Source organism: Cylas formicarius, unplaced genomic scaffold (assembly GCF_029955315.1).
Source record: "Cylas formicarius isolate icCylForm1 unplaced genomic scaffold, icCylForm1.1 PGA_scaffold_6__28_contigs__length_40554024, whole genome shotgun sequence".
In the NCBI taxonomy this organism is placed as follows: domain Eukaryota; kingdom Metazoa; phylum Arthropoda; class Insecta; order Coleoptera; family Brentidae; genus Cylas; species Cylas formicarius.
Window position 1 is genome coordinate 39,581,368 of NW_026844347.1, and position 12,952 is coordinate 39,594,319.

The 12,952-nt window shown below is 40.1% G+C and overlaps 3 protein-coding genes across 4 annotated transcripts; 1 reads left to right on the plus strand and 2 right to left on the minus strand.

The window, feature by feature from the left end:
• Positions 1-2,200: 2,200 nt before the first annotated feature.
• On the minus strand, positions 2,201-3,383 carry LOC132703400 (large ribosomal subunit protein bL35m). The gene is made up of 2 exons (XM_060672639.1): positions 3,245-3,383; positions 2,201-2,921 (listed from the first exon to the last, which is right to left on the minus strand). Exons 1-2 carry the CDS (start codon positions 3,264-3,266, stop codon positions 2,428-2,430), a joined length of 516 nt encoding a protein of 171 aa, XP_060528622.1. The 5' UTR covers positions 3,267-3,383; the 3' UTR covers positions 2,201-2,427.
• LOC132703398 (MICOS complex subunit Mic60) lies at positions 3,287-9,252 on the plus strand. Of its 2 annotated transcripts, XM_060672636.1 has the most exons (9): positions 3,287-3,426; positions 3,574-3,928; positions 4,051-4,152; positions 5,985-6,709; positions 6,857-7,085; positions 8,391-8,549; positions 8,624-8,770; positions 8,823-8,967; positions 9,029-9,252. In XM_060672636.1, the coding sequence occupies exons 1-9, from the start codon at positions 3,382-3,384 to the stop codon at positions 9,204-9,206; spliced, it is 2,085 nt and encodes a 694-aa protein (XP_060528619.1). In that variant the 5' UTR covers positions 3,287-3,381; the 3' UTR covers positions 9,207-9,252. The 2 variants fall into 2 exon arrangements, with proteins under 2 accessions (XP_060528619.1, XP_060528620.1); XM_060672637.1 differs by lacking the exon at positions 4,051-4,152.
• A 41-nt stretch (positions 9,253-9,293) lies between these two features.
• On the minus strand, positions 9,294-11,286 carry LOC132703399 (fumarylacetoacetate hydrolase domain-containing protein 2A). The gene is made up of 4 exons (XM_060672638.1): positions 10,942-11,286; positions 10,599-10,815; positions 10,216-10,544; positions 9,294-9,444 (listed from the first exon to the last, which is right to left on the minus strand). Exons 1-4 carry the CDS (start codon positions 11,202-11,204, stop codon positions 9,294-9,296), a joined length of 960 nt encoding a protein of 319 aa, XP_060528621.1. The 5' UTR covers positions 11,205-11,286.
• Positions 11,287-12,952: the final 1,666 nt, after the last annotated feature.

Consider the following 12,952-nt stretch of genomic DNA (forward strand, 5'->3'; position numbering starts at 1 on the left):
TCCTCAAATTAAAGGGCATAATAACACATTTAGTTAGATATTTTTTTATTTTTTGACGATAAAAAAATTGCAAATAAACCCAAATATTTTATAAATTCCATACGTTTTTACATCCAAATATAAAATAAATCTCCAATAAAGTTCGTTTAATTAATCATTACTGGGCGGCTAAAATAGCAGTTCCATATGTTGACAGCAATTTCATTGACATTTTTCAATGATGAAGCAATATTATGTACAAACGAAGGGCACCTTCCTTTCATAATTCAAAATAAATTGAACTCAAAATTAACGTCAAAACTTGTATGAATTTAGGCAATAAGTCGACGAGAAGTCAATAGGCTAAAAATGATATCTTATGTAACGGGTTTGATAAACTCCATTTTAGTCTCCATTTGTATTGACTTGTTTATTTGCTGAGTGACTAAAGAAGTATACTTTATACTTTGTCTGCGACCATTATTTTTTACGTTCATATTTTGTTTACTTAAAATTTCGATGCTCTTTGCCAACTAGTTAATATAACATATATTAATATAAATAAAAATTAGTCTTAATAATTTTAATAACATATATGCCCGCCCGGTTATCGTCAACCATCATTTCCGAAAAAACATTCATTTTCTTAAGTAGACTTTAAAAAACAATCATAGGTTGTTTATTTAACAGTTGTAAAATCTTAATCCGGATAACAAAAATTTACCAAAAGTAACGTATTCGAAAGTAAACTTTACGTTTACACCCTGTAACTACTGCCGCTTATTACTTTCCATATTTATCGGACAAACAAATGGTAATCCCTAATTATACCTAATTTAGCTGATTAAAAAAATGTATTCTTAACATATGGGTTAATTCTTTTAAGTCTCTGAAATGCGGTGCAGACGCGAAGGCCCCGGGAAATACGGCGGGTAAAAAAAAGAAAACTTACCCGGAACCGCCCCCCTCCACCACCACTATCAGTTACGTGGACGGAAAAACATCGACGTCTCACACGCACGAAGACACACGAACTGGACAGTTAATAAACGCCAATTGGGTTTATATGTGAAGCCCACATCCCCGCGTTAATTTAACTTGAATTAAGAAATTATTTCCTTTGTACACGTTATTATTCTATTGTGCCTTAACTTTTTTTAACAACGGACGACGACTGAGGCTATTGTAGCTGCGTCGATATTTCGTATGCGCGTTAAGTGTTTCTGCTCGAAATAAGAAGGCCGCGACGACCTGTTGTTATAAACAAAATTAATGAGGACGACAGTTTACGTTAAAAACGCGGAGCTTGAAAGATTTTTCGGAATGCCGGGGTTAGGCAACCAGCTATTCGAGCGCGTCAATTTGGCCGATCGTCACGAATCTTTTGTAACAACAAACGGCAACCTTATTCTATATATTCCTTTTTCGATTCGCATCTTTGCGTTAAGATGTCTCGTTTGACGGGAAGAAACAATGTTACTAGCGTTACTAGCTTTTTCGAATGATTTTAAAGAACGTACGACGTATTTCCAACAAAAAAAATGCCCGCCCGTTCGATTATCCAACCATTCAGTCACAGAAACCTATATTGTACAATGGACCGCGAAGACAAAGACCACTATCGCAAACTGGTACCTAATCAGTTCAATTCGTCTATAACGCTATCGTGGATAAACAAATTTGAAATACCAAATATCTACGGCAAATAATACAGCAATTCGATAGCCAATTCCCATTACGGGCTGCCCGTATAAATCTCCCATCAGCACTTTATCAAATACCACAGACCGACGAGCCGCCACAGCACGTACCATCGGGTGAGTTTAGGTTTAATACGGAACACGCGCGCAAGTCGAAGTGAACGTTAAGTAGGCGCGCCAAAGGTAATGCGTTCGATACTTTACCGTGGCACGTCTGTTTAATTTTTACTTTGACGTTTCCACGCCCCAACGACATTGCTCGAAACGTAGAATAGTTTTATCACGATAGATGTCACCGATGACCGAGCGGAACCGCTTAGTTATCTTAATTATGGGGGCTTCGCGTGCCGGAAACTAACCGGGATGTGTATTTTATGACTCACGTTGCCGTTTATATTGAAGCGATCGTAACCTTTTGGCGTTTGATAAAAACCAAAACAATCGGCAAATTTTTATTATAAAGTTATGTGATCCGTGATTAATTCGAGTCCGACCACGGAGCATAGTAGCTATTTTGTGATCCGAGTCAATAAGTATTTTGCATTTTGCATTGGCTTCGAATGTTTCAGCCAATGTTTCACTAATATTTACGGTTTGTGTGTGTAACTTTGCAACGATCCTTTTTGTGTTAATGACTCCTTGCGTCCGTGTATAGGTTAGGATTTGCTTTTGTTAGAAACTAATAAATAACCCTAGTGCTAGTATTTTATTTGAAAAAATTATGTTCCCTCAACAATTTGATAACAAACTACTGCTCGGGTGGTATATACGGCCTGGGCTTTTTCGAGGTAAACAGAAACTCCTCTCTAGTGTGATATGGCTCGTAAATGTCGTCCACGTAATACTTGGGCCTCTTCCAGTAACTAGTCACCATTTTATCCAGCAAGCGACTTTGGGTGGCGTTGCAAAACACGTGCTGACGCAACCTGCGTCTCCTCGGGGGGCTCTTCTTCCAAAGTTTCTTGTGACGTCCAGCTTTCGTCCTGATCCACGCGCCCCAGTTCAATCGGTAAAACCTTCTCAACACCGCCTTGACGGATTTGCGAGTTCCATCTCGCATGGAATATTTCGTAACCGTCCGCGAGTCTACATTCTGTAAGTACTGCGCGGCCGGGTTGCTAAGAAGGTTTTGTCGTTGAGGCAGCCATCCGAAATGTCTTTCGAAAGCTTTGAACACTAAAGGAGTGTTATTCACGGTTAATTTCGGCAGGGCCGCTGCCGTGGACGTGAGCAATTTGGTTCCTGCAACACAAACGGGAACACTACGTGAGACACCAAATGGCAAGGTTGTACTCGACCGTTTGTGGTCTGTGATACTGGCGATTTTAACCTTCAAGTCGACGTAAAAACACGGAGGAATGCATTTATTTTATTATTTATAAACAAAACGCCCTTGCAACTATATTTTTTATAACCGAACCCCATGAACGAGCGAATCGAGCTAACCCTACTTTTTTTTTCTGTAACGCAGTTGTCGTTCGACCAAAAACGCATCCTTCGATCCGAAATCGCTTACCGCGCCGTAGTCCGTAAAGCTAAAAAAATAATAAAATAGCAACAATTACCTGCATATATCGCCCGCAACATCCCGCTCGTCACAGACCGCTAATAACCGCAAGAGACGACGGACCACTGACAGCTAACTACTGGCTTCGAAAATTAAATCGCAAACGTTGGCCTTTTTCGCATTTGATTTCTCACAATGGTACTTTTAAAAAACGCTTGTAAACTCAACAAACGAATACCGGTAAGCAACCACATTCGAAGGTAGAGAACGTTAGAGTTACGTGTGTTATGTCACCACATTTTGAGGTTAGGTGTAATCCAAAAACCGATTTTTTGAGGCATTACGCTAATAAACTGCTGACGACGAGTGCATTTTTTCTCATTTTAGTACTTAAATCCCTACACCACGAATCCCGTTTCGAAGCAATCGATACCGTTTCGCCGATATAGCAATGTCCCCAGCCCTACCAGTAAAGGCAGTGGAAGAAAAGTACTACTGACGTTGGGGACTTTAACGATAGCCGGCGGTGCCACCATAGCCTACGCAGAATACGATCCGCATTTTAGGAACAAATTAAAACACTATCTGCCATTTACGGAACCAGTATTCAAAACTTTAGAGGACGTCAGCCTTTCGAAACTGTACGATAGTACGAAAGAACTTATTGCGGGTGCTGTCGACGGCGGCGAGAAGCCGGAGTCTGAGGAGAAAAATGCAATAACAGTCCCGAAGGAAAAGAAAGGTCGGTGCCTCTTTGAAGAGTTTGAAGTTTGTTTTATTAATTAACAACTAACAAACTCCAGTTGTTGACATTTGTTTTAGGATGCTATTAACATGATTTCTTACTAACATTTTTGTTGCTAGCGCCCATAGTAACGATCGAGAAAGGATTAGAGAAAGCTCAAGAAATGAAGGTCGAACGGAAGAATAAGATCAAGACACAGGCAAAAGTGGACATTGATACTGGTACCGTTTGTATTTGAATTTATTTCGATTTATAATCGCTTCCGGCGCACTAATTAATTCGTCTTGACGTGCGGTTAGGGCATGAAATGTTTTTGATTGAAAGGGGCGTAAATTTTTTCAGTCGTTTTATTTGAATCTTTTGATGTGTTAAATGCAAATAATGTTACTAGAACATTGTTTTCCAAAGCGCATCATTTTTCGTTGGAAAAAGGTAATATGCGTGTAAATCGAATAACAAAGTGAGGTTAGAAAGAAAATTACTGAACCGAAAAAGTAAATTAATTTTTAACTTACATTAAAATGGTCGAAGATTTTTAATAATTTCTCTACTTTTACAATTTTAACTCCGCAATCGCTACAAAACACGAGGTTAACAAATTTTTTATTTTTTATCGCCTCTCTTTATCTTTCTGTAACGATTTAACCTCTTACTATAAAGACTGTGTGTTCCAATGGATCATGGTATAAGATTCTAGGGCATTGAAGCTTATTCTATCTTCATAAAAAAAAGTGTTCTTCGGAGCTTTCTTGCATCGTGCGCTGTAAAGACAATTTGTCTAGCTCACGAGGCATCTGTGTTCTGGTTTTTTTCTAGATATTTATGGTCGATAGCGTTCATCACATCACATTTTCTTTATATATTCAGTGTTTGGCACACAAAAATTCGTTTTGCCACTGCTCTGTGAATGTCAAACACAGTAAATAATTTTCAAGATCCATACCACAGATTAAATAGGGAATGTTATTGGGTAGTGTTAGTTGTTAAACTTCTTGCTTTCTGGCTAATAAAGACACAATAATATTAATAATAATAATAATAATAATAAATAAAATTAACGTTAAGGTGTCTGCTATTAGGTGGTACAAGTACAAAGGTCCCGGTCACAGACCACCAATCTAGCGAGAGTCGACAGTAACTGTCAGCACTTTTGAAACTGCTGTTGCAAACCGATAGACAGTTTTATAAACTAGGAGAAATTACTTTACATTTCATACCCCAAAAAGTACTTGAAAGTACTGTCAATTTTTAGCCAGTTAAGTTCCTGTGGGAAATGCTATTAAATTTACGCAAGCCGAAAATAAATCTGCAACAGCTGTTTCGAATTTTTTGCAATCTATATTTAATAATACTATCAAGACATGGGTAATAGAGGACTAGACCACAGTTCATAATCGAAAGGACAAGTGATTGAGCTAAAAGTTTCCGTAAGCTGAATTTAAGGATAGTTCTATGCCTGTATAAATGGCGCAAAACCAAATAAGACTTTTTCAACAACAAAGATATATATTCCACGAATCTAAGACTACGATCAAATATAACGCCAAGGTTTTCATTACAAATCACAATTTTCAAATGTTCACCGTTAATCAATAAATTACATTTGGGATACTCTTTTAATGTTAGCGTATGCATAGAAGGATATAGAAATGAGTTATGCAAATCCAAATTGATATCAATTGAAGCAATATCAAATAACTTAGGATCGTCGGAGTAAAATAGAGCTGAGTGTCATCGGCAAATGAATGCAAATTCAAATATTCGATGGATGTATAAATATCAGAAATAATATAGGTCCAAGAACGGAACCTTGCGGTATACCTGATGAACAGGCAAAAATTCAGAACTTACATTTTTCATTTAAACGTTTTTTTACTTTAACTATATTGTTTAGTATCTTTCCTAACAAAACTTCAAATAATTAAATTCTAAGCAAAGTACGGACCTGCTCGGCCATATTTCGTTCTTACAGCTTGCCCGGGTCTTTCCTTAATTCGTATCAGTTAGTCACTTTCTTATATTTATGAACAGACTACCTATAATGCTTTTTCAGTGGTCGAGCCGACGTCCGATCGGAACGTCGCCGATCTCGAACGAAAGCTCAACGTCGTAGCGGGCGAAGCTTTGAAAGCGTACGCGAGCGCTATCGGCGCCCTCTCGAACTACAACCATGACGTAGAACGCGTCATCGACGAGGCCGTCGACGAATCCGACCCGGCCAAATGGGAAACTCTGCGGGAGCAAAACAAAACGAAGCGAGAGTCGATCAACCGTGCGCGCACCAAAGCTTCGGAGGCTGTGGCCGCCATAAACGAGCTCAAAGAGTTCGTTTCGCGTAAAGACTTTCCGGGTTCCGAGGTCCAACGTTCCGAAATACAAAACAAAATTTCCAAGGTGCAGTCGGAGGTGCAGGGGGCCGCCTCCAGGTTCGAGTCGGAGCTGAAACGGGGCCGCGTCGCGGAAACGTACTGGGACAAGGTGGAGAAGGCTCGGAAACACTTCTCCGAAGAGCTGGAGATCTTGTTCCCCAATGTGGACTTGGAGAAGAGGAAGCTAGCGGTGAACGAGGACGAGCTCGACCTGTTCCTGCTGCACGCCTACAACAACGTGCTGTTCTACCAGAAGGAACTGGCCAAAGTGGAGACTCTGTTACGGAACGCCGTCGAGGGGGCCCTGCAGGCGGCCAGGCTCGGCGACCAAGAGCCCCTGGTCGGTGCTAGGGTGCTCGAGGCGGTGGAGAGGGAGAGGAGGAAGTTGGCGGCTCACTTTCAGCAGCAGGTATGGTCTGTTCATAGATATAAGAAAGTGACCAGTTGCTTTTGAATGGGATTATTCGTATCAGTTAGTCACCTTGTTATATCTATGAAGAGACTTTAATAGAATATTGTAGCGTGATACGTTTAAACTACCGTCGACGTCCGCCAGGTGCTGAAGCTGAGGAAAGAGAGCGAATCGGAGCTGAGGAATCAGCTGAAGCGGCAGTCGCAGACGTTCAACGACCACCTAGGTGACGCGGTCGGCGTGAGGGGGGCGGAGATCGAGAGGCAGCTGGCGCTGAAGTTCGACGAGGCGCTGGAGGCGGAGCGGTTGCGGTTCAAGACGCAGCTGGCCGCCATTACCGGGAAGCTGCGCGGCCTCGACGACGCCGTCAAAGGTTCGTTTCTCGCGCCAATTTCGATACTTCTTCATCTCGGTTTTTTTATTTTAATATCTCTGTCAACTTTCTTTTTTTGTTATCTGTTTTTTTTAATTATAAAATCGCCAGCAAACACTCTCTATGGCGCTTTTCATTTTTTTTTGTTTCTGTTTATTTTTTATCTTAGTATTTCGTCATTTGATTTGGCTGATTTTTATCAATTTTTTTTCGTTGTCTCTTTTTATTTTAATATTTCGTTGTTGTTGCCTGATGTTTTGGCTGTTCTTTTTTCCATATTATTTCTTATATATTATTTATTTTTTATATGTTCCAATTACTTTTTTTAATTAAAATATCCGCAATAAACAATCTCTGTTTCTTTTTAAATATTGTTTTTGTTACATTACGCGTTTTATTATTTTCTACTCTTGTCTCATTACATTTTTTATCCTAATATTTCGCCGATCGTTTGGTTTAATTTTTGGTTTGATTCTTTTTTTTATTTTAATATTTCGTCATTTGTGTCAGTGATGTTTTTTTTTCATATTGTTCCTTATGTATTAAATTGTTGTTTAATTTTTATTTTTTTATATACTTCAATTTACCACTAACAATTACCAGTATATCTGTATGTTTTTTTCTTATTTTTATTCATTTCCTTCTCTTGCCTCTTTCTATCTTTATTTTTTATGTTTCGCCGTTTGTTTGGTTTATTCTTATTTGTTTTTTGTTTTATTAATATTTATATATTTTTTATTTTACCTAACTATCGCTTTTTCGAAAAAGCAAAAATTATGTCTATGGTATTTTTTTCATGTTTCTATTTACATTTTTTTAATTATAATTTATCCGTAAATTTGTTTTTATATATATTTTATTGCTTTTATTTTATATTTAACATTTTTCTAAATATTTTATTACGTGTAAAGTTCCACATATTTTTATTAAAAATTATACGTAAATCTTCATTTTTTTCTTATATATAGTTTCTTATTACGGGTTTACATATTTTATACGTATTTCCTCCTCTTGTTTCATTCTATTTTTCGATTTTCATCGTTTGTTTGGCTGATTTTTATTCTTTTCGTTATCGTTTATACCATTTTTTCTCCTATTATTTCTTATAGATCAATTTGTATTTATATAAAAACTAGTCTGTATATGATCTCAATGTTTTTCTTTATATATTATCTTTATTAGATGTTGGTCCATTTAATCTCTTTTTATTTTTCATTATCTATTTTTTTCTTTGTTTTATTTTTTCATTTTACTTTCCTTTTTGTCGTTACTGCATAGTTTATGCCTCCTATATGTTTTTTTCAGCTAGAAACGAGGCGGACTCCGCGTCCAAACAGGCCCAAGTGTTGTGGAGCGCTTGCCAGTCCCTCTCGCGCACCATAAGGGCGGGCCTGCCCGGAATACCTTGGAAGGAGCAAATCAGACCGCTCGAACCGGAACTAAGAGCGGTCCTTCGAGCCGCAGGTTAGTTTAACCCACCCATTTTTCAGAGAGAAAGGTCCATTTGAACTACCCGGTATATTTCACTCCCTTTTCAGCCACCAACGACGAGCTGGTGTCCGTCGTCGTCGAGACCATCCCTAGGGAGGCGAGGGAGAGGGGAGTTTACCCGGAGGACGCGTTAAGAGAGAGATTCCTGGAAGTCGCCAAGACTGCGCGGCAGGTGGCGCTGGTGCCAGCCGAAGGTGACCTTTTTTTTAAGGTTATATTGGTATTTTTTTAACCCGATGGTAACAGGTGCAGCCCTACCCGTGCACATCCTCTCGTACTTGGAGTCGCTGCTGCTGATAAAATCGGCGAATCCAATCACTTCCGGCGAATTGAAGGACGAACCTACCGATTACGGCGACCTGGACACGAACGACATCCTGCAACGAGCCAGGTGGGTTTTTTTTTCGATTAAGATCGTTTCGATAACAGCCCGTATAACCTTTGACCCGCAGGTTTTGGTTGGACAGGGGCGATTTCGCGCAGACGCTGAAGTATATGAACCTATTGCGAGGCGCACCGAGACGCGTGGCCAGTCAATGGATGAAGGAAGCTAGGATATTGCTGGAGGCGCAGCAGGCCGCCAACACGCTGATGGCTCACGCCGCCTCCAGCGGTTTGGTGTATTTATAATGCCGTCACCGTCAAATAGTGTATTTAAATAAATCGTCGAGTCGTTTGTATCGATATCCTACCGACTGCGCCGCTTTCGGATTCGCTCTACGCGATCCTGTTTTTGAGCCTTCCTATGCCTTCGATTTCACTCTCGAGGACGTCGCCCGGTTTGAGGAACTGCGGCGGCTTCCTGTGCATGCCGACCCCCGCGGGGGTCCCCGTCAGGATGACGTCACCGGGGTACAGGGTGACGATCCTGAAAGCGCCGTCGTAAAAAAAAATATGAGTTATCATTGACTCGCGAAAGCGTGCGCGCAGGTAACGCTGTGACGTCATAACCTTACGATAAAGTGAATAACACTATTTTGTTAAAAAGCTTTCACGTTTAAGCTCTTATCGGTAACGCGATTACGTCAGAAATAGTAAATTTTAAGTTCCACGCGCGATTTTTTGACGATCCTGAAAGCGTAGCTATAAAAACAATAAATAAAATAAATAATAAATATAAAAACAATAAATAATAAAAACAATAAAAACTGTGACGTCAGAAACCTACGCTAAAACTAAATTCTAGAGACAGTATCTTATTAAAAGTCGTTTAAGCTCTTATCGGTAACGTGATGACGTCAGAAAAGGTAAATTCTAAGCTCTACGCCCGGTTTTTTGACGACCACGAAACAATCGCCATAAAAACAATAATAAGTTATCAAATAATGAGTAATAAATAAGTTATCAAATAATTCGCACAGGAAACGCAGTGACGTCAGAAACCTACGTTAAAAGTAAATTCTAGAGATACTATTTCACAGATTTTTTTTCTTTACGCTTAATTGGGCTCATCTCAATTCGGATATGCACCCATTGTCCGGCATCCGCCGACGAAAATTGGCCGAGAACAAATTTTTCACGCACACAACACCCAAGGCTCCCACACCCTCCGGCAAGTTCGAGTTGGCGCCTCAGCAACCGAGCCATCCTCGGTCCCCTTCACACAATTTGAAATATGTTAAAATAAGTCTCGGCTCACCGGCTTAGGTATGCGATTAAAAAGTCGATTTTAAAAATCAACTCCGAAGTGTTGCCGTCCTGTTTAAGTTCCCCGTTGACCCAACACTTGATGGGCAAATTGTTCGGATCGACTTCCGATTTCGTCACGACGGCAGGCCCGAGCGGACAAAACGTGTCCATCGATTTGCCGAGCAAAAACTGGCCGTTGTTTCTGCGTTTTTGCCAATCGCGAGCGCTGATGTCCTGCGCCACGGTATAGCCGAAAACGTAATCCTGCGCTCGAGTCTCGTCCACGTTTTTCGCGGTTTTCCCGATCACCACCGCCAACTCGACTTCCCAATCGACGGACTAGAAATATAATATTTACGCCTTTAGCCACAGACACTAAAGAAGACGACTTACGTCTGTGATTGGCGGAATGACGACGTCGTCGTAGGGACCCGCGATAACCGATGAGAATTTGCTAAAAATCATCGGTTCTTTGGGTTGGGGGATGTTTTGCTCTTCGCAGTGACCGCTGTAATTAAGCCCGACGCACGCCACTTTATCATTTTTCGTAATAGGAGATAGCAAGTGAACCTCGGACAACGGGATCGCTCCTTTACATTCTTCGATTAACCTATAAAGTTGACATTGTAGTCTGTGTCCAATTCGGATACTTTGATCGGGGACACAGACCGATAAACTTTGTGCCATATCATTAGGACGGTGATTTTGAGGTTATGTGCGCGTATAAAAAAAATACCTTATCGCTTTGTCGTAAACGGAGGACCCGGCTTCCAGAAATTGCACGAGACTGTTCGGGACGGACCCGTCCGACTCGCTAACGGGGAAAATGTCTCCCGATTGCGTCTTTTGGGCGCCTAGTTGTTGGCCCTCGCCCGATTTCAGTTTGTATTGCACGAATCTCATGTTGGTTTCGACGGCGCGGCCGAAATTTCTCACGTCGATTGTATTTGTGATGCGTGTGAGTACTGGCGCGGTCATACGACTGGCAATCGAGCGCATTTAAAAGCGATTATTTATCGCGACAACAATTTGAGTGCTTCGATTTCGATTCTTATTTATACTTACGTAATTAGGAGCGATATTTTGCGACGAATCGCGCGCTTGGTTAGCCGATTGGTCGGTTAGTTTTGGTTTAATTAAATCCGTGTTATGTCGGAAAAATGCTACGGCGAATCGTTATTCAGGATGCAGAATATGCGGAATTTTAAAAGGAACAAACATATGAAAAACAAGTCAAATGTTCTGACTAAAACCTGAGGAATAAGTCGGCATTTTTGAAAAATAAAGTGCATTTTCTCAATAAAGTCAGAATTTCTGAAAAACAAATCGGACTTTGTGAAAGATAAATCAGATTTTTTGACAATGATAAGCAACTCATTTGAACCAACAAAAACAAGTTGCATATAGGGGAAATTAGGGTATAAAAATACTTACCGTCTGAAAAATATTTTTACGCTGTATTTTCGGTTTCTCTATATTCTCTTAATCGTACTCTGATTCTTCTACATTTTCTTTATTTTATAAGTTTTTTTTCTTTTGGGAGTTCGAGCATCTACTGGTATTTCCAGAAAACGCGGTTCTAAAATTTTCATAATTCAGACGGCGTTAACTTTATTTGAAAGAGTTTAATTGCCGGTCCAATAAATTTAGAAAAATCATCTTTCCCAGCCACAACACCATTACTTTCATTTGGCAAAACGGTTAGCTTAGATTGACTTGTGTGTTCAGATGTTATAAGAGCACCATTAGAGTTCTCATTAAAAACACTAGTACTAAATATATCAGTAGTCGAATTTAACGCGTCTTTCGTCAACTCCCGATAAAATGTAGACTTACGTTTTCTCGCTTTAAACATACTTTATATCTCAACACAAATTGAAGACAATTTAATAGGTTAGGTACGCATTCAAATTCGTTGCAGGTGACGTTAGGCACTCACCACACGAAATTTCTCACACTTCTGCGACACTTTGCAGTTATGAGCACATCTTAAAAAAAAGTTTATCCCCAAAATTAAAAATATACAAAACTCCCGGTTTTTTGAGCGCGACGATAGCAGAGTTCATTGCAAGTCATTTCGATTTGGTTAGACTTGCGTAAGCCTAGATAGGAATGGTTTTCCCGGACCAAACTTTTGCGTTTTTGATAAAATAATTCAGAATGATATTCGTTCTACATTAATGGGATATTGTAAAATTTAAAAATATAATCTCCTCACTGGTCCTGTTAAAAAATAAGGTTAAGTTTCAGATTAATGAGTAACAGCATAGAACCGAAAAGGGTCGGGCGTGTGGGGTATAAAAATTTGTTTGATACGGGGTCGGTAAAAACTAATGCGAATTTCGCCGCGGCAATCGCCAAAAGTCCGTCCGATCCGGTCCGAAAGTAAAAGAGAAAAGAAAAAAAAATCCCGCCCCGCCATTATCGAGAAGATCATGTACCACCATCGGTACCACCGTGTACCGTCGGCTCGCTGTTATTTAAATCAACAGCACCACGAACGGCGATTGTTGTTACTTTTCTTGTTTATTTTGAAGTGTTATGGGTGGGTAATTTGGTAAATTATGCCCTTCGGGGCCTCGAATTTGCAACTAAAGTATATATTAGCGGCGGATCGAACGGCCAGCTAATGCCTATCATTAAGCGTTAAGGTTCGACTCGTGATATTTGAATATGCTGACGTGGACTCTGGGTGATGGGATCGACCGCGGTGGAGGGGTGGCGGGACAGTCGTGGGAGGGGGGGGA

Excerpts from the sequence above, each read along its gene's own strand:
- LOC132703400 (XM_060672639.1), bottom strand. The coding sequence starts at position 3,266 with ATGTTGCGGGCGATATATGCAG. Across the intron at positions 2,922-3,244 it reads GTTGCGGGCGATATATGCAG|GAACCAAATTGCTCACGTCC; the intron begins GTAATTGTTGCT and ends TTTGTGTTGCAG.
- LOC132703398 (XM_060672636.1), top strand. The coding sequence starts at position 3,382 with ATGGTACTTTTAAAAAACGCTTGTAAACTCAACAAACGAATACCG. Across the intron at positions 4,153-5,984 it reads AAAAGTGGACATTGATACTG|TGGTCGAGCCGACGTCCGAT; the intron begins GTACCGTTTGTA and ends ATGCTTTTTCAG. Across the intron at positions 6,710-6,856 it reads CGGCTCACTTTCAGCAGCAG|GTGCTGAAGCTGAGGAAAGA; the intron begins GTATGGTCTGTT and ends GACGTCCGCCAG.
- LOC132703399 (XM_060672638.1), bottom strand. The coding sequence starts at position 11,204 with ATGCGCTCGATTGCCAGTCGTATGACCGCGCCAGTACTCACACGCATC. Across the intron at positions 10,816-10,941 it reads GTTTACGACAAAGCGATAAG|GTTAATCGAAGAATGTAAAG; the intron begins GTATTTTTTTTA and ends TCAACTTTATAG. Across the intron at positions 10,545-10,598 it reads TCATTCCGCCAATCACAGAC|TCCGTCGATTGGGAAGTCGA; the intron begins GTAAGTCGTCTT and ends TTATATTTCTAG.